The sequence below is a fragment of the Vigna umbellata genome, chromosome 2, assembly GCF_029865625.1.
Source record: "Vigna umbellata cultivar VRB3 chromosome 2, Vumbellata_1.0, whole genome shotgun sequence".
NCBI lineage: Eukaryota > Viridiplantae > Streptophyta > Magnoliopsida > Fabales > Fabaceae > Vigna > Vigna umbellata.
The window spans coordinates 19,387,533-19,413,260 of NC_142166.1; the positions used below are offsets into that span (position 1 = coordinate 19,387,533).

Consider the following 25,728-nt stretch of genomic DNA (forward strand, 5'->3'; position numbering starts at 1 on the left):
AGAAGAAGAAGAAATTGGAAATAGGATTGAACGAAGGAGGGAAATTGATTTTTCCCAAATCCCTTTTTAACTAAACTATGCTGCTTATCAGCGGATCCCGCCCTTCGGTAATGACACATGTTGCTTGCCGAAGGATTTGACTGTCGGAAAAACCACTTTCATGAGTCGTTGCTAAATCCTTCGGTAATTGGTCAATACTAACGAACCAAAGGCCGTCGACATATGTTCGTCGGTATTTCGCGCATTTCCTGTAGTGCAAAACCTTGCACAATAATGGAAAAATGACATTAGCAAAACCTAACAGGAACAAGCGATTGGGACACAATCAATCACCAACAAGGTGGCTGACAGACACGTTGGCTGAAGAAGAGAGCCTCTACACAAGCAAACCAAGAAACATTGGGATAACGCGCAAGAAGAAGAAGAAATGCGAAATGGGATTGAATGAAGGGGGAAAACTAATTTTTCCCAAATCCCTTTTTAACTAAACTCTGTTGCTTACCAACATATCCCGCCCTTCGGTAATGGCACATGCTACTTACCGAAGGAGATGACCTTCGAAAAAACCACTTTCATGAGTCGTCGATAAATCCTTTGGTATTTACCAAATACCGACGGACCAAAGGTCGTCGACATATGTCTGTCGGTATTTCGCACATTTCCTGTAGTGAAAGAACTTTTCACTAAAAGTATTAGAGTTGTGTGCCTAAGGGAAACTTTTCATGTTTGTGAAAAAAGGGCTTTGAGAAACTCAGTATGGGTAGAGCAAAAACTTTCAGTAAGTGTGTCTTGTGATTGAGTGTTGTTGTTATTGTTAGGAAAGTTGTTCATCCTTTGTGTGTCAAAGGAGGTGTTGTTCATCCTTTGTGTATTGAAGGAGGTGCTTTCTATCCTTAACCTTGTTCTCTGTTATTGTAAGTTATTGGTTATTTTTAGTAATTGGTTAATCCTTCTTTAAAAGAGATTAACAACTAGTCGTATGGTCTTTTGATATGAATCAGTATAAAATTCTTTGTACAAACTTCTCTTTTCCTCTACTCTTTATTTCTTGTTAATATTTAAAAGAATAATTTTTATTGTGAAATCAAATTTTAAAAAGAGAAAATTTTTAAAAAGCACAATTTTTAATTACTAAACCAATTCACCTCTTGGTTTTGTCTAGCTCTAGATATTACAATGCACGTTTCTTACAATAACTTTAAGAGTTGGTGTGATGTTGCTTCCACAATAATGTTATCAACATAACCGGAGATATATTCAACTTCAAAAGTTCTTTATAAAAATATATTGAAAGCCATAACAAGTTATGGTAGAAGTATTGCAAGCTAAAAAATATATAATATATACATATAATAATTAAAAATATATTTAACCTTAAAATCTAAGATAAACAAAATGAAAACAGAATTATAGGTGTCGAGGAAGAAACAGTTGTGGCAACAATGTGTGGTTTACTGTGAATAACATGAAGAAAAGGAAGTTAGGTGCGTTGGGTGAGTAGGGGGTAATATGCTTTCGTCTTGCACTCCCATAATGTTAAAACCTCTGAATTCAAAAGCGACTTCTGCACAATTTAGAAGCCACTCTTTTACACTTCTTTTAAGGATGTGATATGGAAGTGAGAATAATATATAGAATGGATGTCTAAGATTAATTTTAGAGTTTACATTTCCAACCCACCAACTCATTTTAACCTTATTCATTTAGATTTTAGAGATTTCGAAACCCACCAACCCATTTTAGCTTTATTTATTTAGTCTACCAAATTTGCAGATTAAGAATAGAGTACGACGAGTTGGTTCACGCACATATTTTTTTAAATTAAAAATTAAAATAACAAATAATTTAAAAGATATATTATATCCTTTTAAAAATATAAATATGTAAGAATATTTTAACTTAAATGATTAATATTCATAAATTAAGTTGTAATTGTTAATTATAAAAGTGATTTAAGAAGTAAATATAATAATTATTTGGTTTATCTAATTAAAAATAATAATTAATTAATTAAAATTTTAAAAATATTTATATGGTTAAATATATTTTTAATATATATATATGTATAAATAAATTTTCAAAAAAAAATATAAACAATGACGAGCCAACCTGTCCTTTGACAGAATGTTACAAATTTTAATTCATTTTGTTGTGACACGCCAATCCTACTCTATCTTTTTTTGGCGGACCGTGAGCCCTAGTAAATTTTATGTTCAATGTTCTGCACCCTCTCTTTTTCTTACTGCACCCCATAAAACCCATAAATCCCACATTATTCTTCATGGAAATTATAATAAAAAGGTAAAATTTATCCCAATACCTCCTTTTTCTTTAATATTCTTGAATGGATGTCTGAATATATAAAATCCAAAATATATTTTAGATTTTAAAAATATCTTTCAGAATATTCATTTCAAAATATATTTTTATTTTTCAGAATAAGTGTTTCAAAAACATTTCTATAATTCGAAAATGTCTTTTGGAATGCAGAAAATATCTTTGAAAACACCTATTTCAGAATAAATTTTTAATTTGTAAGAATAATTGTTTGGGAAGATATTTCAAATCCCAAAAAGTTCTTTACAATACCTATTTTGGAATGTATAAAAACATATTTGATAATGAATGGTTTTAAAGGTATTTCCAAAGAGGAATACCCATTATAAAGAATGAGGTGGATGGGATGTGTGAAAATGAAGGAAAAAAACAAATGGAGATGGTTGAGTGAGAGGAGGGTGGTGCAAATGGAGGTGGAGGATGATGAAAGAAGAAAGGTGTAAAAGTGTAATTTTATGAAGGCTTTGAGGGTGCAGGAAGAAAAATATAAAGGTGAAGAAAGATGCGGCCTTTTCTGTTTTATACACTCCAATGTAAACTATTCGAAGAAGCTTCATTATTCTGAGGATATTATATTTCGGGTTTTTTATGAGAATTCTATTCTCCTTTCTCTACCTCTCTTTCTCCTAATTAGCTTTTGTTTCTTTTCAATTATGTACTGTTTTTCTCATATCACAGGAAAAGTCTTGTATTGTCTTGTATTCCTGCAGCTCAACATCATGATGAGGCTAAAAGGTAATAATAAAACACACAAAAAAATAGAGATAACAATAATGCAATGAAGCCACGAGTTGAAAACCATTAAACTGACGCTGCAAAACAAGAAGCAAAATCCTTATTCAATAATTCAGTATACAAATGGTGTGGTTCTGTATAAATAGACTGCAGGTAGCAGTAAATAGTTGTGTAGGACAACTGACATTATTAATGAATTGTAATTTATTTGGAGAAAAGGGGAAAGACAACTGAAATATTGAGTAGAAGTGTCTTCATTACATGTTTTTCTTTTCATCAGTCTTACAGAAAATGAAAGAACAAAGATCACCAACCACAGTTTTAGTAAGTGCTAGGCAGTAGGCTTTATTCAATAGGCATAAAATGTCCATGTATTCTATCAATTAAAATGGAAATAATGAAAAGATAGTGTGCATCATTGGACAGAAGATTGACTAACCTGATCAATATTGAAGATACAACTGCACTCAAAAAAAGGATCAACAACTTTTGCAACAGAAAACATGTTAAATTGAGGACAATATAAGTCTAATAAAGGAATTTTCCGTAGGCTCCTAAAACATATTTGACATCTGTGCATGCTTTGTGGCTGGCTCTTATGCGAATTGAGCTGTAATGTAATTGCCGGACTACATAAACGACATCAGAACATGAGGTTACATAAGCAATCATCAGTCTGCGCATACATCTCATTTGCAAAGAAAATCATAACAATAAGCAACCTAGAAATAAAAAACTAAACCTAGCTTTTGATATGTTATTCTTAAGTAATAAACTAAATGTCTTCCTTTGATATATAAACAGGTAATTCTCTAAACATCACTAAATTTGATCATTTCAAGTTAAAATGTGAAAAAGACCTGGAATCCATTTGGAACCCCATGAAATTTTATTCATAGCAAGTTCTCATTCAGAATCACATAGTGACTGTCCTTAAGAAATTCGCCTTTGCCTGCTGGTCTACAACATGGACAATGGCAGTCTTCTTTCCCTCCTCCATGCTAAGGTTAGCCAGAAAAGCTTTTGAAAATACCGAGGGAGAAATGTAATGAAGCATACAACAAACAAGAAACCCAAAAATGTCTGATGCGAAGGATCACTCAGCAAGTGTGACAAGCACGCCAAATGTCAAAGCAAAAGAAATTTCCCCAGCAACATGAGCACTGCAAGAAGTTAAGGAAATAGTCAAGAACAATGGCATCAATAATGTCCCGACATCTTCAATGCACTTTACACATTAATCAATCTGATAGAAAATGATTTCACAACCCTACACATATCCTACCAGGGACTGTATATCCAAGTTTGAATTTTAAGTTGTGATCAAATTATGGTCATATATCTATGTATTCCTTTAATTTTGATATGGTACTAATTAATCCTAAATAGAGAACGTCAATATACAAGATTACCCAAAAATAAGCCAGTTTAAGTTTAGAACCTCAATATCAGCATACTCACAGCTATTTACAATCTACTGTTTAAAATTATTATTCTGTGGGGTTGAAGAAACCATAATATCGTTTTTTAAAATTCATAAAAATCCAAAACAGGTAAAAATAAAATAAGACAAATCTAAGAACCAAAACTTGAGATGAAAACCCATCTATTGTACTCATCAGAAATTTTCAGTAACCTATTTGCGGAAACCAGAAAAGTAACCATTTCAAATGTTATATTAAAAAGAAGGAAAGAATTTAAAAATATCTAGGAAAGGGCTTTTCAATTTCTGTAATCTCATGTAATGAAAACCTCATTTCCCCTATAAATAAAAAAGACTACAAACTACAAATAGGTTTCTTGGTAAGAAATCTATCTAGACGCTTCACTAACACACCACACGAGAAGAAAAGATAGTAAAACTGAGTAAATCTGTTATTATTCCTCCAATCTGTACACTCAAAGCCTCCAAGGGAGCTAAGGTCCCCCTCCACAGGATAAATGTTTCCTATCTATACAAAGAATGAATTTCCAAAACTAAACTATTACAAGAGTCTTTTTTCCCCTCTATTATAAATGTCTCCTCTTCTCTCTATCCCCTCTATTTTATTCTTCTTTTTTCCCCTCTTTGCCCTATTTTTTGTTTCTTTCTCTTACTAAATTCTATATATCATACCAGCTAAGCTTCACAACATCTAAAGCTCAAAAGCTCTCCCACTCGCTTTTCAAATTCTTTCAACAATGAACAAAATTCAGAGAAATGAAGTGTTTATATTTTAAACTGGAGGTTAGACAACTCAAGTCCGAGTGCAAAGTAAAATTCTAGAAGCAAGAATGCAAAGATATATATTTCAATTGATTCCAATGAATTTTACATTTATAAGTCTGGAAAGACATAATTTAACATTCAAGACATACATACGAATTAAAGGACACCTTTGGCTCATTAGAAAGAATATTGAGTCTCCTGATTCATAGTATCTTCTCTTTACTTGATGGGGATGTGCAAAGCGCTGAATCAAGCAATTCATTCATCTTGATCGGTCAGTGTTATTTAATCTCTAACAGATTATTTAAATGGTATCCAGCAGACTCCATCCTACGACGAAGATGAATAGCATAACCCCTTTTGTCTGGGGAACAAAATAAACACTTGATGAGCTGCTCACAAATTCTTGAATTTAACATAAAACCTTTGTCAAGAGAGTAAAGAAAGATGTTTACTGCATCATCCAGCCTTCTTTTTGTACAGAGACCTTTGATCAAATACACACAGCTTGGAGGATTGATATTGATATTGAACTTATTGAGAACAGAAAATATAATCAATGCTTCATCTAATTGTTTTGCCTGACAAAATCCAATAAGTAGAATTGTATATGGAGCTAAATTAAAATCTCTAAACCTGAAGTCCAGTTCTAGTAAACCTTGAATTGCAAGTTTTACTTCTCCTCTGACAAAATATCCCTCCAAAGCATTGATTGAATTGTCTTCCCTGCCACGAACGTTCTTTAAAAAATCCAAATAAAAACTGAAAGCCTGTGAGACCTTCCTATTTCTAGACAACCAAGTCATAAGTGCTTTATAAACTTCAAAGCTAGGTTGGCATCCATTCTTTAACATATGGTCATACATCTTCAGGGCGTCTTCTTCTCTTTTAACCCTGAAAAGCCCATCAATCAATGTCCCATAAGTAACAGAGTCAGGTGATAGACCCTTTTTCTGCATATCCATGAAAAGCTTTAACGCACCATCAACCTTAGAAGCTCTGCAAAGGCCGTAGATCAGAATATTGTACGTCACAATGTCAGGCACAACCCCACTATCAGCAAGTTGTGTGAGAAGCTTGTAAGCTTCCAAAATCTGTCCAGCTTCACACATTTGCTCCACCTTTTTCTTGAGACTAACACCATCTAAAACCTGATTAGAACCCTGAGTAAGCCGGAAGAATAATGAAGGACTTCTCCCAATCTCCATCTTGTATAACATGAGTTGTGCCTCCTCCAGTTTACCAGCCTTGCACAGTCCATGTATAAGAGCATTGAAGGTTACAACTGAAGGTAAACATCCAGCCTTCTCCATCTGATTAAATATTTCTTGTGCCTCGGCAATCATTCCTCTCTTACACATGTCACATATGAGAATGGTATGCGTGTAAACGTTATGAAACCCTTCATGCTCAGAAATTTGATGTTGGAGAGCTATTGCTTGATCCGAAAGACCAGCGTCACAGAGACCTTTAATAACTTCATTGTAACAAACAGCATCGGGAACTAAGCCTCGCTGGGTCATCTCAAAAAACATGTCCACAGCCTCACCAATCCTGCCCTCACTCGACAAACCCCGTATCATAATTGTGTACAAAACAATATCTGGAACAATACCCTCCTTTAGCATCCTTCCATACCACGAATGCGCTTCATTGTATCTCCTTTCCCTAAAAAAGCCAGCAATCAGATGACTGTAGCCCTTTAAATTAAGGGGTAACCTGTCTCTCTCTAACAATTGCAGAATCGAATCAGCTTCATCTAACCTCCCCATCTTGCAATACCCATTAAACAAAACACAATAAGACATAAAATTAGGCTTGCGCCCACTTTCTCTCATCACATTAAACATTCTGTGTGCCTCATGTACCCTCCCCACACGACACAGACCAGAAAAAATAGCTAAAATTGTCATCACACTCGGCTCTAAATCCCTTTGGCGCATCTCATCGAGCATCTCAAGAGCACCATTAACATCATCACTTCTACAAAACCCTCCAATCAGCCGGCCATAAGTGCGTTCATTAGGACAACAGTTGGACTTAAGCATCAGATTATATACCGCAAAACCCAACACAAACAACTCTTTCTGAAACACAATATCCAAAATGGTGTTATAGGCACGAGCATCGGGCATGCACCCAAGCTCACCCATTCTACCAAACGACTCTATAGCCTTCTCGATCAGACCCACTCGCCAATAGGCCCAAATCAAAACACAAACCGAATCAGAAGTTATCAAGACTCCGGATTTCTTGAGATATTCAAGGGCCTCCCAGTAAAGAGAAAACCAGTTGTTGGTGCAAAGGACCGCACTCACCAAAGCACGGTATTTGATGGTGGATAAGGAATCGAACTTGAGGGCAAGCAAGATGCATAAACGAAGGGAAAACTGCGGGTCCGAAGAAGGAGATTCCTCGGACGAAAGGGAAAATCTTCGGAGGTATGTGGGAGGCTTTTGGATTCGACGGAATACGCATGAGACCTCCGCTGCTTTCCTGAACTTGGAGAAGGCCAACATCGGAAAACAGATTCAAATCGGAATACGGTTCATTGGTCGTCGAAGATGATGCGTTGCGTTAGACTGAGATGGCAGGTATAGGTAGGGGTGGGCAAACTGTCCTATAGTGTACTGCACTGTAAAAATTTATAGTTAACTATAAATCAGTTTAGGAAAACTGGACTGAATTAACCGAACTATTTTTTAGTTCGCTTATAGTGCAGTGCAGTTCATTGAACTATTTTTATAGTGCAATATACTGCTCACGGTCCAGCCAATTCTTTCAACACATCAAGAGTTTCCCTTCCTTTCAAGCTCATTTCTTTCTCCAATACTGAAGCCTTCTCCTCCAGTGTTTCAGCGCTGAGCTCTACTGAGTGCTGCTGCTAACAAAGATGGGGATAGGTGAGATACTTAAAAATTTAACTCAACCAAATACTTAAAAAGGAAATTTAACGAAAACCCAATATTAACGGATAAAGTAAGTATAATGCCAAGGACAAAACGTAGATAGAAATCCCTTAGTGCTTTTGGTGTTCTCTGATCAAAGTTAAATTTTCAATTTAGTAATTGGCATAATATAGGTTTGGGTTAAAGATCAACACAGTTACTGAAGTATTTAAATTTTTTCCTTAAAACACCAATAGTTTCATTCCAATTTACCAATCAAGAAATCTATACAAATATAGCATTTTTATCTTTTTTCCTTAGATTTTAAGGATATTCTGCATAAATGACTTAAACTACAGTTCATGGGATCAAATCCTCGTACAACACAGATATAAAAACAAGGAAGGAGAGAGGGATTTGAATAAAATTTGTTGTTTGCTTCAAAGGTTTAGAGGGAATGGAAAATGAGGACCTCAAATACCTCCCCCTCCAATTAAGAGTTCTCTTCTCAAAAAAGATGCTTTTATTTTTTTCCAGTTCCTCTCCTCACTTGAAACTAAACCATAAGTCCAAGGTTCTAAATAAATACAACAAATGCTTTTATTTTTTGTCACACAGTCCATGACATTACCGAAAACTAAATAAATACAACAAATGCGGCCCCATTTATAACTGGAGACCCCAAAAAGCCTTGAAATTGTGGCACAATTGCAGATGCAAATCATTTTTGAAACCTTGAAAGAGTCTGTAGATCTTTTAAACCTTGAACAAGATTTTTAAAAAACAGTCCACAACCACAATTGTAGCTGCAATACCAAGAACTCAACAAAAATAGACTCTGCGACCACAATTTAGAACCTTAATCTTCAAAGAGTTCCTTAATCTTAACCCACGAGCCAAAGGAAACAAGGAGAAACAACCTAGAATCACAACAACAAAAACCAATTTTTCAACAGCAAACATCGAGGAAACAGCATAAATGGGTCTTCGACAGCGGCAATTAGAGAGACAACGGCAAACCTTCGACGATGGTGGTAGAGCCGACAGTTCGGCGACGACAGAATGCGGAAAAGCCTTCGGTGAGTCTTCAACGGCGACGAGCCTTCGACGGCGGCGAGCCTTTGACGGCTACGAGTCTTTAACGGCGGCAAGCTTTCAACAAGGCGCGAGTTGAGAAAGCAACGTAGGATACAAGAGACGGGGAGAAAATTGTGACAAAGAATGACCTAAGATTTAAGAAATTCCTAAACTCATATTACCTTCCCATATTATAATTTATTTTGTACTAATTACTTTTATAAAATAATTTATTATTAATTACTAGTTAACTATTACTAGTATACATTTTTCATATACAAATACTAGAAAAATCAAACTTAATTTCACTGCAATGTAAGTGTAAAGCATTTTCTACTCAAACAGTTATAAATGATCTTAAATGTAATTCACAATAATAATTAAAAAAATATATCTTACTGTATAAAAAATCTATTCATGTGTACCCTTAACATTATTTTAAAAAATAAGTGCAATGAGAGTTATTTTATGAGAACGTTCATTAGTAAATGAATGGCTATACACTACAAAAATAAATAAATAAACTTGTGTAAATTACAATTATTTATGGATACAAGGTAACATCAAGAAAGGTGCATCACCATCCACCATTTTTTAGGTAAAAAATAAGAACTAAGCAATATAAAACCAAGAATATTTTAGTAAAGTTCCAAACACGATGTAATGTTTATTATTAATTAGCTTTTGGACACTAAAATTAACTCTTTCCTTCTCTCCGTAAATGTAACTAACAAGAAGAAGAAGAAACACCTTCTAATTTGCATTTTAGCTCTTACATCTGTGCCATCAATGCCACCTTCCTCCATTTCGGATTTTCCAATTCAATTCGCTTTTTGTTTTCATTCTCATTCATGTTCCATTTTACTACACCACGCTTTACCTCTGCATGCGTGCTAATCATTGAGTTCATCCGTTCCTGCAAACTTCCATAACCCCAGAATTGTAGGTTTTCCACAATCATCAAATCCAAGAGCTTTTTCTCACAATCCGTTGACACCCATTTTGTTTCACTCCCAATATCAAATCTTCCTCGTGTAAAGTTTTCCAACGTGTTGTGTTATTTTCGTTTTTTGATTAAATCTGCAATATTTGGACATTTTTTCTTCATTTTGTTCCTTTGTGTTTTGATTTGTTTAGGGCAACAACAAAGGAAAAGATGGGCGAGGGAGAGAAATTTCAATTGGGAACTATTGGCGCATTGAGTTTGTCAGTGGTGTCATCGGTGTCGATTGTGATTTGCAATAAAACGTTGATGAGTTCATTGCGTTTCATTTTCGGTAAGTTCATAAAGGATTTGGTTCTTTGCAAACTGATATAGAAATTACCGATTATTTGTCTGTGTATGTTATTGGTGACAATTACAATGAGTTTGTTCTCATCTGACTCGTTCACTTTTTTCATAATTTAATAAGATGATACCATGGCAAGCCGTTATTTGAGGTATTGTTGAGAAATGTGTCTGTATTTAGTGTTCGTTTCAAATTGGATTAATTCTGAAGGAGAATTTTAATGGAGAAAAAAAATGAATAAAACAATATCTTACTTGTTTAGTTTGAGAAAACATATTGTTTTAACTTCTAATTAAAAACTATCACATTATTTTTAATATTTATGCAGGAATAGGTGAAAGGATTTGTGTTTTCTCTGTCTTTTATTTTCTCTATTTAACTATGCAAATCCTTTAAAGTATCATTATTTTCTCTATTTAACTATGCAAACCCTTTAAAACAAGATGATTTTTTGTGAATAAGAGTGAAAAAGCAAGAAAGGAAACCATAAAAGTATTTGCAAATTAAATAAATGTATCATTATTTTCTCTAATCATGAACATATATGTAAAATTATGTAAAAAATAGGGTAATAATTGTGAAAATAGGAAATGAAAATAGAAAATTCTTTAACCAAAAGACACTAAAAAGGTGATAATTTTTGAAGGATAAAAAAAGTTCTAATTAGTTGTTTAGATACCTATATATAATCTTTTATGCCTTCAATTCAAGTGAAAATTACTTGATAGAAGTGAAATATCTTAGTTAAGGTTTTTATACATATACTTGGATTTTCATGCAGCTACAACTTTGACAAGTTGGCATCTATTTGTAACATTTTGTTCTCTTCATGTGGCTCTTAAATTGAGATTTTTTGAGCACAAACCATTAGAGAAGAAAATGGTGATGGGATTTGGAATTCTAAATGGAATCTCTATTGGACTTTTAAATTTGAGTTTGGGCTTCAATTCTGTCGGGTTCTATCAGGTGATGATGCATGTTCTTTCTTTATGTTTTTCTCATGTCGTTTTGATTTTTGTTCTTTAAGCAGCTTTTCAAGGTTTTTTGACACAAGCTCTTTGCATTTGCATTCAGATGACTAAGCTGGCAATCATCCCATGTACTATTCTATTAGAGATCCTTTTTCTTGGAAAGAAGTTCAGGTCTTGTTCAGTCTTTTAATCTCTTTAAATATTTATTCTTATAGTAACTTGTGTAAGTTTCATTAAATAATTATTTTGTGTAGCTATCTTTTAATGTTGTTCTTTCTTCCTTTGCTAACTTTTAAGAAACTAGTTCATTAGTGATTTATAATTAATTTCAAGTCATGTCTTTTATATGATTGTCAAGATGTTAGGCCTCTTGTTGACCTTTCTAGCATCTCACAAATTTGAAGGCTATTAGTTCCATTGGCTTGTTATTTTGTCCTTAATTATTATTGATATTACCCTTATCCATTACTCGGGATTTGCTTTATTTATGCCACTGTAATAATTAATAATTGATAATGATTTGAATTGTATTCATTGTTTTATTTTTGCAGTAAAAGAATACAATTTTCTCTTGTGATCCTCCTTGTGGGTGTTGGAATTGCTACAATTACTGATTTGCAGCTTAATGCTTTGGGAGCTTTCTTGTCTTTGCTAGCAATCATTACAACATGTGTTGCTCAGATTGTATCCTTAAAGAAATTTTCACTCCTCTTAACTCCTCAATTTCTGAAGCAATATAATACTTTTCAAAATCAAATTAAAGAATATTTTTTGTGATGTAGATTACATGCATTAATTGTTAGTATTTTCAAACTAATTTTCATAACAATGCCACATAAAATATATCATTAAGTGTATGATTGTTTCTGCATAATAATGACAATAATTACATCACAAATAAACATGTCAATCTATGTTTCATTTATCATGTGAGAAGATAGATTTCTTTTAGATTAATGTTCTATTTATATATATATATATATATATATATATATATATATATATATATATATATATTTTTGTATGTATAAATATATTCTAACGATGAGAAAACATACACACATATATTTCATATGAGTTCTTAAGAAAAGGTTGGTCCTTTTTTATTTTTTGGATGTTACATTAATTTAGTGTTGATGTACTTTGTTGAAATCTTAATTAGTCCCTTTCAGATGACAAATACCATACAGAAGAAGTTTAAGGTTTCTTCTACCCAACTTCTGTACCAGTCATGTATATATCAAGCAGCTACATTGTTAATCTCCGGACCATATTTGGATAAACTTCTGACAAACTTAAATGTTTTTTCATTCAAATACACGACAAAAGTGACGGTGAGATTTAAATAGTCGACATGTGTGCTTAGTTTTAAACATAAATTATTTCTTAATTAATGACCTTTCAATTTTATTTATTTTTTCTTTTTTGCATTGTAGATTGTCATTATTCTTTCATGTTTGATCTCTATCGCGGTGAATTTTAGTACATTTCTTGTAATTGGAAAGACATCTCCAGTGACCTATCAGGTTCTTGGACATCTAAAGACATGTCTTGTATTGGCTTTTGGATATATTATTGTCCATGATCCTTTCAGTTGGAGGAACATATTGGGAATTATGGTAGCTATGGTTGGGATGATTATATATTCCTACTGTTGTGTTCTTGAGAGTCAACAAAAACCAGTGGAAGGTGGTGGTCAAGTGTCACAGGTTTGTTTTATGTCAGTTTTCATGTTCTTGTGTTTTTTGTGTCGGTCATGGACTAAAAATTTCGCTGTGTTTCGTCACTGTCTTTATTATTTTCAGGCAAGAGACAATGAAACCGAGACTCTCATTAACGTGGAAAATTCAAGTGCAATTTTGAACAAAAGACCTCCTGTCTGGAACAAAGATAAAGACAAAAACTAAAACTCTCTATGAACTTTCCAAATCATTACAAACAATACATAGGCTTATAGAGGAATTTATACTCTTAATTAGGAAGTTTTTCCCACTTAAATCTTAACATGTATGAATTGTTTCACATGTTACTATTAGCTTAAGCATTACATATAGCCAACCAACCACCAGTGAGGGAAAAATACATGGTCACGTCTACGTTATGATCAATAAATACAACTCGAAAAATATTAACTAGATATTTTCCACACTCATGTATATCAAAAATTCATTGTTGGAAGATGACACAGTGTAAGATTTAAAAGGAGTTGACTAGCAAAAACACTTTAGTTATCAATAGAAACGATTCTGGATTAGAAAAGGAGATGGATAATCCAATCTTATGTTCTTCTCTTAATTATATACATTTTAACTATTTCAATTTTTTAGATAGTATGAGACTGCAATGTATCTATACTGTCTATTTTATTGGTTAATTGAATACGATATCATTTATAAATCTTGAGAATATTATATATATATATATATATATATATATATATATATATATATATATATATATATATTTATATTTATATTGTGTGTTTTGTCAATGCGTATAGTCTTTTCTCAATTGCATGTATTAGTTTTTATCGATAATGATAATTTTTTTAAATTGGAATAAATTTCTATCAATAAAATTTAAAGGACGAAAAAAAGGATAAATAGTGACTTCAGTATAACAAATTGACATATTTCAGTAAAATAAAAAGAATTATAATTTTAGTATAAAAATTTTAATTTCGTTTTTAGTCAAAATTTGTTAATGGTTAACGTAAAATTTGTTAATGGTTAAAGTAATTGAATATCCACAATAGTATTATGTTACTAAAACAAAATGTTTCATATTTAATAATCCAAACCAGAATAATATAGTAATATAGTTGTCAAACATTCAATTTCGTCATGATAAATAAATTTATTTTAAAAAAATAATATATATATATATATATATATATATATATATATATATATATATGTTTATAATATAATAAAATAATGTTTTTCATTAGGTTAAAAAAAAGACAAAAGACTTAAATAAGTTTTCTTTAAATTTTCAAATTTTAGTTTTAGTACAAAAGAATAAAAAATATAATAATAAAATAAAATAGTCTAATTTGTTTTTAATCTTTTCATGAGTCCAATCGGCTATACTTATACATATTCTCGTCTCCACTTTTTACCCAGACATATCGCCAAAGAATATTTTAAAATTACTGATTTTGATTTTAGAAGAAGAATAGAAACAATGTTCCTAATGTTTCAGTTAATGTTCCTAATGTTTCAGTTAAAGGAGGAAAAAAAAGATAGTTAAAAGAGGGGAAAGAAAGATAAATAATGACTTCAGTATAATAAAATGACATATTTCAGTAAAATAAAAAGTTATAATTTTAGTACAAAAATTGTAATTTTTTTTATTCTAAATTTGTAAATAGTTAAAGTAAAATTTGTTAATGGTTAAAGTAATTGTATATGTATAATATTATTATGCTACTAAAATAAAATATTTCATATTTAATAATCCAAATCAAATAGTGGTGTGTATGTATAGTAATATAATTAACAACACCAATTTCGTCATGATAATAAATTTATTTTAAAAAAGTTATATATATATATATATATATATATATATATATATATATTAAAAAAATGTTTGTCATTAATGCTAGGTTAAAAAAACAAAAGAGGAAATAAATTTTTTTAAACTTTAGTTTTAGCATAAAAAAGAATAAAAAATGTATGTTTAAACCCTTGGTCCTCAATTTTTTATCGTAATCTCAGTTGGGTCCTCATTTTTGTACTTGTCGATCATATATTTTGTAAAATAAGTCAATTTTACCCTAACTGTTAAGTACTCTTAGACGGCGTTAAATTTAGCTAAGCTGTATTTTATGTTTTGATAGCATGGCATTGTGCATTAAATTGAATGGGTGATGTGTTTTATAATCATCAAATCCACGTGGCGATGGTGCTTCTTCTTCCCTCCAACCACTGATCACCTCTTTCCGCTCCTCCGCCCAAACTGCTTCCTTCCAACTTCCACCCTCAAACCCTCACTCTCTAGACACACACCCTTTCTCCCTCAATCGAGGGTAAAATTCTTCAAATTAAAACATTTTTACTGAAATAAGATTAGAGAAAGAGAATTAGGGATTTGGTCAGTGGGAGAAGAGGAATTGGAATCCTAGAGAAGACGAAGACAATCAACTGCATTCTACCAATCTGAAACCCATTAGGGTTTTTCGCCTCTCCCACCAGACCAATTGGTCTTTCCATCCTCCACTTGAAACCAAAAGGGAACCAGAGGAACCCCATAAGCGCTTATCTCCTCCGCTCATGTGCGTCCGCCTCAGCCTTCACCCAATCAATCGTCGCGAGTCGTTGTCCAAGGCGTCGCCAGCACCGATGTTCACCATCGGAGGTATCATCAGCGATGGCGTCAGGTCCTCCCTTTTCCTTCTTCTCTTCGCGTGTGAGAGAGAAGCTCTCTCGTTCCTCCGTCAATCGCCTCTTGTGTGAGCTCGGCCGCCGCGAGGCGCTAGCCAGGGTGCCACTAGCACTACCGGTCGCCGCCAAGCTCGTCGTCGGTCACCGCGTCAATGTCACCAACGCTGACTCCTCTTATTCACTCGCAAGCAGGGAAACCCTTTCCCTCTTCTTCGAGTTCGAGACTACCGTCACCAACGATTACAAGTTCGACACTTGGGTGATGCACAGTTTGCTGATTGGGGTCACCGCATCAATGTCACCAACGCTGACTCCTCTTATTCACTCGCAAGCAGGGAAACCCTTTCCCTCTTCTTCGAGTTCGAGACTACCGTCACCAACGATTACAAGTTCGACACTTGGGTGATGCACAGTTTGCTGATTGGGGAAAGCCCTAATAGAGAAAGAGTTTGGAATGGACAACAGAACTGTATCGTTTTGTAGCAGTCTGAGAAGAGGTTCGAAAGGAGAGACAAAGCGAGATTTTTGGGATTTTCCTTTCCTTTTTTTGTTTATGTCACCTCTAATGGTGTCTCAAACTAAAAGCAATTTGCTCTAAAGTACAGGATTGGCCTATGACTTCCATGGGAGATGTTTTTTTCTCAATGCAATTAGCCATGTTTGATGTGGTGCCCGCGAAACCGAAAGAGATATTGTCATTCTTCTTCTGATATGTCTATGATGAATGATATACCACTAACATTTTTTGGTTTGATCTTGTCTTACTTTCTGATATATTATTGCATATGCTATATTTGAATTTAGATTTTGGAAATCTTCAAAATAACTCATTGACTCCTTTCTTTTACAATTTCCGTGACAGTATTTTGGTTTGAGAATTATGTTTTACTCCAATATTTTAACTTGGTTAGTGATTGAAAGGTCAATTAATGACACTTTAAATACTAACCGAACAAAATTGCCTCTGAAAGAAATATGCTTAACTTTAGACATGAAAGTATAGCATTGAGGTTATTTCTAATGAATTCCTTGGTTCATTAAAATCTGAAGTTAAGATTACTTGACTATGGCAAATTCTATTTGGTTTTAATGGATTATACCTTATCATTTGACTGGTGATGATGATTTCGGTGATGTGTGAGGTGTGGGAACACCAACAACGATGGGAGAGACCCAATTCCAACACAGAGCGAAAGAGAGAATCTGAACTTCGGAGAGAGAAAGAGAGAGATAGAGAGACAGAGAGAGATTGCGCCGGCGAAGCTCCGATGGTGACCGGCGACCGACAGGGAGGCCCATGGCCTGACTTGATGAAGAACGTTCGGTGGTTAATGTCCAGATCCCTAATTCCCTTTTCAATTCACTCTTTCCTTTTCTGACCTTTTTCAATCCCTAACATATTATTTTAATATAAATTGAGATTACCATACAAAAATGAGGACCAACTGAGGGTTTAAACCAAAAATATACTAATAGAATAAAATAGCTTAATTTGTTTTTAATATTTTCATGAGTCCAACACGTTCAAGGCTGTATACATATCATCACCTCCATTCTTTACTTTTTACATTTTACAAGACATGTCGAGAGAGAATATTTTAAAATTGTTTCTACTGAAATGGGACGAGGATGACTCCTTCGTAGTACTCTTGTTTGGACTAGCGTGCGCTTCCTCTATATTCTTGGTGACCGATCGCTTTGAGGGGGGTGACTTACAGAAATACACTCTGACGCTCAAGTCATATTTTTTCTCTAGAGGTCGAAAGTAATTCAATTATGAAAAAAAGTGTCATTTACCTCGACATTAAACCTCTATTTATATAATTTACAACAATCTGACCAATTAATTTACCTCTTCATGGTCATTAATGAGTGTCTTAACCAGTCATCAATAGTAGTTACCGTATTGATTGCGCTTTAACTCTGCTCAATTGTTGTCTTGATCGAACGACTGCAAAATTTATTTTCGTATTGATGAGTGCATATTTATGCCCACATTTATGCTTTAAAATTCAAATTTTTGATGGGATAATTGTGCTTAAATGGTTGATTTTAAGTGAATTTGTGATTATTGGAATTGTTGGGTTTGGAAAATAAAGAGACGTAAAAAGTGAGTTTTAGCGCATAAATTATTCTTGGATGTTCTAATGTTTATTTGTGTAGCTGAGAATATAAGTTTTATTGGTCCAAATGGCAATTCAAGGCCCAAAATCATATTTTATTTGGAAAATAATATACAAATGGGCCAAACTGACAGACTTTACCCTTGCACCTCCTAAAATTCCTACATACACTCCTATTTCTGAAACAGACCAAACAACCAGGCCCAATACTAAGCCAAACAGTAACCCTATTCTAAATACACCTCCTAAATTTCCCTACCCATACCCCTCCTAAGCCAGAGTCCACCAGATCATGCCACGTGTCCAAATCCTCCCCACACAGATCCAGCCAACCACATGCCGCCACATCACCTCCCTTGCCACATCATCATCTTCTCTAACAGAGAAACCCTAATTCCCAACCCTAGCCGTCAACGCTTCGCTGCCAACCTCAGCGCCGTCGAGCCGTCATACACAACCGCCGTCGGTCACCATTTTGCCGCAACCAAGCGCCGCCAGCAGCACCACCACGAGAGCACTCTCCTTCACGCAAGAGTTCGAAGCCACCGCGCCGTTGCCGCGACCACCACTCCCGCCACCACAGCACCGCAGATCCGTACCACTCTCACCGCCAGCCAACTTCTTTTTCTTTCTCGCAAGATCCCGATAGCCACCGCAGATACGAGTCAGGCCGCCACCATGAAGCCACCTCTTCGCCATCACCTCCGCCGCAAACCCCAATGTCGCGCCGCCGCTATGAACCCTAGATCTGACCAAACCCAGGCCGCTGTCAACCTTGGAGCCATAGTCGCGAAACCCGTCTGCCTCACGCACAGAAACACCATCAACCATCATCACCGTTCATCTTCTCCATTCTCGCGTCACCGTCACTCCATGGACGCCGCACCTCATTCTCGAAACCTGCAAGAACCCTAACCCAGATCCAGAAAACTAGAACAAAAACCAGAAGCAAATTGTGCCACCATGGGAATCATGAGATCAAGCCATAACATCTTCTCCTCCGTAAGCATTCAAACCTACAGAGAAGGAGCAAAACCTAACGCGAAGAGAGAATAGGCGTGGCGGCACAGAGAAACGCGGCACAGGGGCAAGCCTTTGCCCAAATCTGAACCCTAATTTGGGAGAAAAGGGGAAAGCCACGTGGCGAGCTCCCATTGGTGCGTCCTCCTCTGGTCAAAGTTGGTCAATAAGCCTTCTTTGGTTAAAGTCTGGTCAACTGAGGGGCTTTCTTGCAATTTCAGAAATTCAGAAGGGGCTAAAGTACAGATAGAGACAATTTCAGGGCATTTGTGCAATTTTGGAAATTCAGAAAAGCTAAAAGATAAAATTCAGTTGTTGAATTAATTTAATTTGGAATATCAACCGAAAATATCTTCCAAATAATGTTATAATTATCTAAATCTTTTAGTCTAAATCTTTTAGTTATTTGGAAGATATAAGATAAAAGATTCTATCAACTGAATACTCAGAGTCCAAGCCCAATCAAGCCCTATATAAAGAGACCAGGGACTTCACTTAAGTCATTCATTCTCTCATACTCCTCTCACTTTTCTTTCATCTTGTATTCAACTCCATTCATGGAGAGCTAAGCATCTAGGGCTATTCTGCTGTAATTCCATGACGGATTCTGAGGTTACGTTCAGTTAATGCAATTGTTTACTTTGATTATTGATTTAAGTTGTTCTCTCTATGTCTTTCATCTCTCTATCTTGTTAAAAGCAAAGATTTTTGCATCATAATATGTTTGAATCTACATGCATATTGATTATATGAGTTTTAGGGTTTCTAGGTTTAAATTGAGAATCTACTTTGATTTAATTTAGGAACTTTCATATGATTAAATGGTTTTTACTATCAATTGAGAATGTACTTTGATTGATTAGTAATAATTTCAATTATAATCAATTGAGAATTTACTTTGATTGATTAGCTTTTAATTTGGTTAGGAGATTTAAGAATAGACATGATTAAACACAATAGAATTTGATTGAGAATGTACTTTGGTTGAATTTATTGTGAATAATCTAGAAAGGTTTTGCATTTGATTGAGAATTTACTTTGGTTAAATGTAGGATCGCCCTCGAATTAATTAAGAATGTACTTTAATTAATTTGAAACTTAAACAATAATCAATTGAACAATTATCCGTGAACAACCGATGATGAATCTATCTTGGAAAAGCAGTGGAATTAGCCTATTTCGTCGTAACTGTTTTTAAGTTTCCTATTTATTCTTTAAACACTCTTCAACCATTACTTTTATTCATAAGCATTGCATAACATTCATAAGAGTCAGATATTCGAAAACAATTCTATGTTCGTTGGGAGACGACTCAGGGTTACGTTAACCCTATCTACTTTCTTAAATACTACTTAGTAATACTGAAGTTGCCTTGAAAAGTAGTATTAATTTGATAGCTTCTCGATCGTTTGCGCTACTCTCGACCTCATTCCCCCTCCCACTTCATTTCTCTACTTTTTTCGGGTGACGCCACACCCAAACAAGCCTTGGCTTTCCTTCATCTCGATAAAGGAGAGATAGTTTTTCACATTTTTCAACACATCCTACAAAGACTTTAGGGGAAACTTTCTCAATGTTGCTTTTCTTGAGGCCGGTTGTTCGCATTTTTATTTTCCGGACAGTCGGCCTAAATTTCCTTTTTATTGGACCAATTGTCCCAAGAAAGTTATTTATTGGCCCAAGTCCTCCATGACGCCTGAAGAGCTAGAGGTGATTAGCCAGCTAAGTCAACTACCCCTCAAGTCCTCCTCTCGCACGCTCATAGGCTACTTGGGCTCCAAAAATCTTCATATTAGAGTGTTCGGTAAGTTATTTGAGACCTTATACCGAGAAGTCATTTGTAACTTATCTAAATTTCTTTTTGTTCTACAGATTATCTGAAGTGGTCCGGTGAGGAGTGCTCCTCTCGTCCTCCCATTACACCCAAGCCTGCGGTTGTGTAGACTTCGTCAGTTGACCTTGAGGTCTAGACTGTCGCCTCCTCTCACTAGGCTGATGATGCTTCCGCTCGTAGAGTCGATGCTATTCCCATCTCTTCGGCTCCTATGCAGAAGAAGAATAAGAGAAAGGCTGCTCGGGAGCCCTAGGTGTCCTCAAAGCGCAACAAAAGGACTCTTCCTAAAGGTCCTCCCCTCTCTAGGCCGCTCGACCCAAACATATGGGTGGCCCGACGAGTTCAATTCGACTGTTTGCCGAAGTGGAAGAATACTTCAAGGGAATGACAAAAGAAGAGGCCTCTCGTTGGTGAGAGTTACAAGAACGTTCCTCACCGAGCGTTAGACTCTAGGAATTCACTTAGAATGTTTCTTAGGTCAAAATGTTAAGCTGAGAGTTACAAGAACGTTCCTCACTGATAATGGTTGATTTCACCGTTATTTTGAATTCAATTTTGATAATAAATGAACCCTTTTTTGACTTGGAAACTTGCTAGTTCTCTTGCTTTTAGCTTGCTTTTGTGAATAAGAGAGTTGAGGTTATACTTGAGGATTTTATCACTAAATTCCCTTGATTTTGTAGGAGATTGGGATGAATTGGAAGAGGAGTTACAATATCAAGAAGTTGGAACCCAGAAAGGACAGAAAGATCACCAGAAGAAAAGGCTGTAAAAGGTCGTAGGACGCTTGGGCGCCCTTTTCTGGGCCCTGGGCGTTGGTTGTCTCGCAGCCACGCTTAGGCACCCTTTTCTGGGGCCCTCAACGCTGGAGGTCTCGCACCCACGCCTGAGCGCCCTTTTAGGGACGCTGAGCGCCAGTCTTCGAGTATCGTTTCACGCCTAGGCGCCCTAAGTAGGAGCGCTGAGCGTTGGCGACGTTGGCCCATGATCCAATTCAGCTTTATTTAAGGACTTGCACGTTCTAGAGCGGGTATCTTTTGACATAAGGGATGCAAATTCAGATTTTTCCAACTCTCTAGAGGCATAATTGGATGCGAAAGCTCTCCTTTTCGGTTTTTAGGGTTTATCTTTCATTCTCATTCCATTGTACATCTAGTTTCTCCATGACAAGAGGGAACTAAATTCATTTGTTGTTGGGGAAGATGTAACCTCTAAACTCTCATGTATTTGAATTGATTCCGATTTATATATGCTTCTTTCATTAATTGATAGAGTTATTCTCCTTTGCTCTATGATTGTTATGGTCAACTCATTCATGGCATGATTTTTTATTTTCTTTGTTGTTGACAAATACCTAGAAACCTAGAACTGGAGAATTTCTCCCAACGGAACTATTGCCTAAACATAGGGATAGAATGCTTGGTTGTCTTAAGCTTCCGTTCGTAATGCAAAATTAATTATTAGGGATGCAAGACATTGTGGTCTAATAATTAAGCATAGGCTTCTTTCGTCGAGACATTGGGTTCTAAGGAATTTAGAAAGTGACATTGACAACTAATAAAGAAGAAGAATTCTTATATGCATGAGAGTGATTAGGTGAAATCTAAACCCCAATAACTTCTTCATCTCATAATACCATCATTCACTTTTGTGTTTCACATCAATTGGTCAAAAACTGCATTATATTTACTTTCTTGGTTTTACATTTAAAAACGCTAAATTGTTCTTCAAAGTCTTAATTAGTTAAGTAATTACATGACTGTTTAGTGTCGTGAGTCTCTTGGGAAACGATATTTGGTCTGACCATTTATTATTACTTCATACGATTTGGTACACTTGTCGAGGTCTTAACACTCACTGAGCGTTAGACTCTAGGAGTTCATTTAGAATGTTCCCTAGGTCTTTTCATAGAACTTGCCAAAATTTTGGATGGAAAACACATGATATTATTAATGGCTGCATTGCGCATTACATCATAAACATTCAACTGAAATAAAATTTAAGGTGTGATGCATTCCAAGTGTTGGGGATGGCTTTGCTTGTCGGGTGTTCCAAACGATAGGCTCTGTTCTTTAAGTTCTCAACAACCCTGAAAGGAGTCCATATTTCCATTCATGTAATCTGTTTTGGTTTAATAAAAAGTTTGTGATTGTTGTTGATTTTGTGATTGTTGTCTATTTACTTTATTTGTTCTATTTGTTGCTTATTTACCGCTTTATCTGGATTATATTTATTTTTGTTTATTCGACTATGTCCACTAACAACATGCAAAAGATATATAATACACAAGACTTAAAACTAAAAGTTGAAGTAAGAATCACTACATCGTTTAAATGTGTATTTGGTAAACATAAAAAGGGGATATTGTTAAAGGTAAAATCATCTATAATACCAAACGCTCTCATGTTTTGAAGTTTAATCAAATAACATTAAAACAGAGTAATAATCAGAAAATAACTTAGGGTAAGAACACAAGACTTAAAGCCTAAACACCAAACAAACACAACCTAGAACCAGAATCCCCAAACATAAAAAAACATAGGAAAACACTTAGGTCCTAGGAAATAGAATAACATCTAGGCTAAAACATCTAGACACATGACTAAACAATGTTTTTGCCATCAAAGTTGGTCCTAGTGGAACTATTAACCAACTCAAAGCTCGTCTTGTTGACAAAGGTCACACATAACTTTTTGGGTTAGATTATGGTGATACCTTTTCTCTAGTGGTAAAGATGGCATATGTGTATTTGTTAAACATAAAAAGGGAGACTGTTAAACATAAAATCATCTATACAACCTAACGCTCTCATGTTTTGAAGTTTAATCAAATAACATTAAATGTGTATTTATTAAATGTGTATTTGTTAAACATAAAAGAGGGTGATACATCGTTTAAATGTATATTTGTTAAACATAAAAATGGGGGAGATTGTTAAAGATAAAATCATCTATACAACCAAACGCTCTCATGTTTTGAAGTTTAATCAAATAACATTAAAACAGAGTAATAATCAGAAAATAACTTAGGGTAAGAACACAAGACTTAAAGCCTAAACACCAAACAAACACAACCTAGAACCAGAATCCCCAAACATAAAAAAACATAGGAAAACACTTAGGTCCTAGGAAATAGAATAACATCTAGGCTAAAACATCTAGACACATGACTAAACAATGTTTTTGCCATCAAAGTTGGTCCTAGTGGAACTATTAACCAACTCAAAGCTCGTCTTGTTGACAAAGGTCACACATAACTTTTTGGGTTAGATTATGGTGATACCTTTTCTCTAGTGGTAAAGATGGCATATGTGTATTTGTTAAACATAAAAAGGGAGACTGTTAAACATAAACTCATCTATACAACCTAACGCTCTCATGTTTTGAAGTTTAATCAAATAACATTAAATGTGTATTTATTAAATGTGTATTTGTTAAACATAAAAGAGGGTGATACATCGTTTAAATGTATATTTGTTAAACATAAAAATGGGGGAGATTGTTAAAGATAAAATCATCTATACAACCAAACGCTCTCATGTTTTGAAGTTTAATCAAATAACATTAAAACAGAGTAATAATCAGAAAATAACTTAGGGTAAGAACACAAGACTTAAAGCCTAAACACCAAACAAACACAACCTAGAACCAGAATCCCCAAACATAAAAAAACATAGGAAAACACTTAGGTCCTAGGAAATAGAATAACATCTAGGCTAAAACATCTAGACACATGACTAAACAATGTTTTTGCCATCAAAGTTGGTCCTAGTGGAACTATTAACCAACTCAAAGCTCGTCTTGTTGACAAAGGTCACACATAACTTTTTGGGTTAGATTATGGTGATACCTTTTCTCTAGTGGTAAAGATGGCATATGTGTATTTGTTAAACATAAAAAGGGAGACTGTTAAACATAAAATCATCTATACAACCTAACGCTCTCATGTTTTGAAGTTTAATCAAATAACATTAAATGTGTATTTATTAAATGTGTATTTGTTAAACATAAAAGAGGGTGATACATCGTTTAAATGTATATTTGTTAAACATAAAAATGGGGGAGATTGTTAAAGATAAAATCATCTATACAACCAAACGCTCTCATGTTTTGAAGTTTAATCAAATAACATTAAAACAGAGTAATAATCAGAAAATAACTTAGGGTAAGAACACAAGACTTAAAGCCTAAACACCAAACAAACACAACCTAGAACCAGAATCCCCAAACATAAAAAAACATAGGAAAACACTTAGGTCCTAGGAAATAGAATAACATCTAGGCTAAAACATCTAGACACATGACTAAACAATGTTTTTGCCATCAAAGTTGGTCCTAGTGGAACTATTAACCAACTCAAAGCTCGTCTTGTTGACAAAGGTCACACATAACTTTTTGGGTTAGATTATGGTGATACCTTTTCTCTAGTGGTAAAGATGGCATATGTGTATTTGTTAAACATAAAAAGGGAGACTGTTAAACATAAACTCATCTATACAACCTAACGCTCTCATGTTTTGAAGTTTAATCAAATAACATTAAATGTGTATTTATTAAATGTGTATTTGTTAAACATAAAAGAGGGTGATACATCGTTTAAATGTATATTTGTTAAACATAAAAATGGGGGAGATTGTTAAAGATAAAATCATCTATACAACCAAACGCTCTCATGTTTTGAAGTTTAATCAAATAACATTAAAACAGAGTAATAATCAGAAAATAACTTAGGGTAAGAACACAAGACTTAAAGCCTAAACACCAAACAAACACAACCTAGAACCAGAATCCCCAAACATAAAAAAACATAGGAAAACACTTAGGTCCTAGGAAATAGAATAACATCTAGGCTAAAACA

The 25,728-nt window shown here is 34.5% G+C and overlaps 2 protein-coding genes across 7 annotated transcripts; one reads left to right on the forward strand and one right to left on the reverse strand.

Moving 5' to 3' along the window:
• Positions 1-3,427: 3,427 nt before the first annotated feature.
• Positions 3,428-9,402, reverse strand: LOC124842039 (Pentatricopeptide repeat (PPR) superfamily protein). 6 transcript variants are annotated; one of them, XM_088106362.1, is made up of 4 exons: positions 9,190-9,402; positions 5,449-8,162; positions 3,933-4,235; positions 3,428-3,701 (listed from the first exon to the last, which is right to left on the reverse strand). In XM_088106362.1, the coding sequence occupies exon 2, from the start codon at positions 7,798-7,800 to the stop codon at positions 5,563-5,565; it is 2,238 nt and encodes a 745-aa protein (XP_087962488.1). In that variant the 5' UTR covers positions 7,801-8,162; positions 9,190-9,402; the 3' UTR covers positions 3,428-3,701; positions 3,933-4,235; positions 5,449-5,562. The 6 variants fall into 6 exon arrangements, with proteins under 6 accessions (XP_087962488.1, XP_087962484.1, XP_047174408.1 ...); XM_088106358.1 differs by having other exon boundaries at positions 3,503-4,235; positions 5,449-8,159; XM_047318452.2 differs by having other exon boundaries at positions 3,503-4,235.
• Positions 9,403-9,973: 571 nt separating this feature from the next.
• Positions 9,974-13,877, forward strand: LOC124842040 (UDP-xylose transporter 3-like). Its single transcript, XM_047318453.2, has 8 exons — positions 9,974-10,280; positions 10,384-10,523; positions 11,317-11,501; positions 11,610-11,677; positions 12,058-12,190; positions 12,679-12,840; positions 12,943-13,215; positions 13,312-13,877. The coding sequence occupies exons 2-8, from the start codon at positions 10,403-10,405 to the stop codon at positions 13,411-13,413; spliced, it is 1,044 nt and encodes a 347-aa protein (XP_047174409.2). The 5' UTR covers positions 9,974-10,280; positions 10,384-10,402; the 3' UTR covers positions 13,414-13,877.
• The last annotated feature ends 11,851 nt before the right edge of the window (positions 13,878-25,728 follow it).

What these genes read in the sequence shown, in the direction of transcription:
- LOC124842039 (XM_088106362.1), bottom strand. Translation starts at nt 7,800, where the DNA reads ATGTTGGCCTTCTCCAAGTTCAGGAAAGCAGCGGAGGTCTCATGCGTA.
- LOC124842040 (XM_047318453.2), top strand. Translation starts at nt 10,403, where the DNA reads ATGGGCGAGGGAGAGAAATTTCAATTGGGAACTATTGGCGCATTGAGT. An exon ending in ATTCTGTCGGGTTCTATCAG is followed by an intron (nt 11,502 to 11,609) that starts GTGATGATGCAT and finishes ATTTGCATTCAG; the next exon opens with ATGACTAAGCTGGCAATCAT. An exon ending in AATACACGACAAAAGTGACG is followed by an intron (nt 12,841 to 12,942) that starts GTGAGATTTAAA and finishes TTTGCATTGTAG; the next exon opens with ATTGTCATTATTCTTTCATG.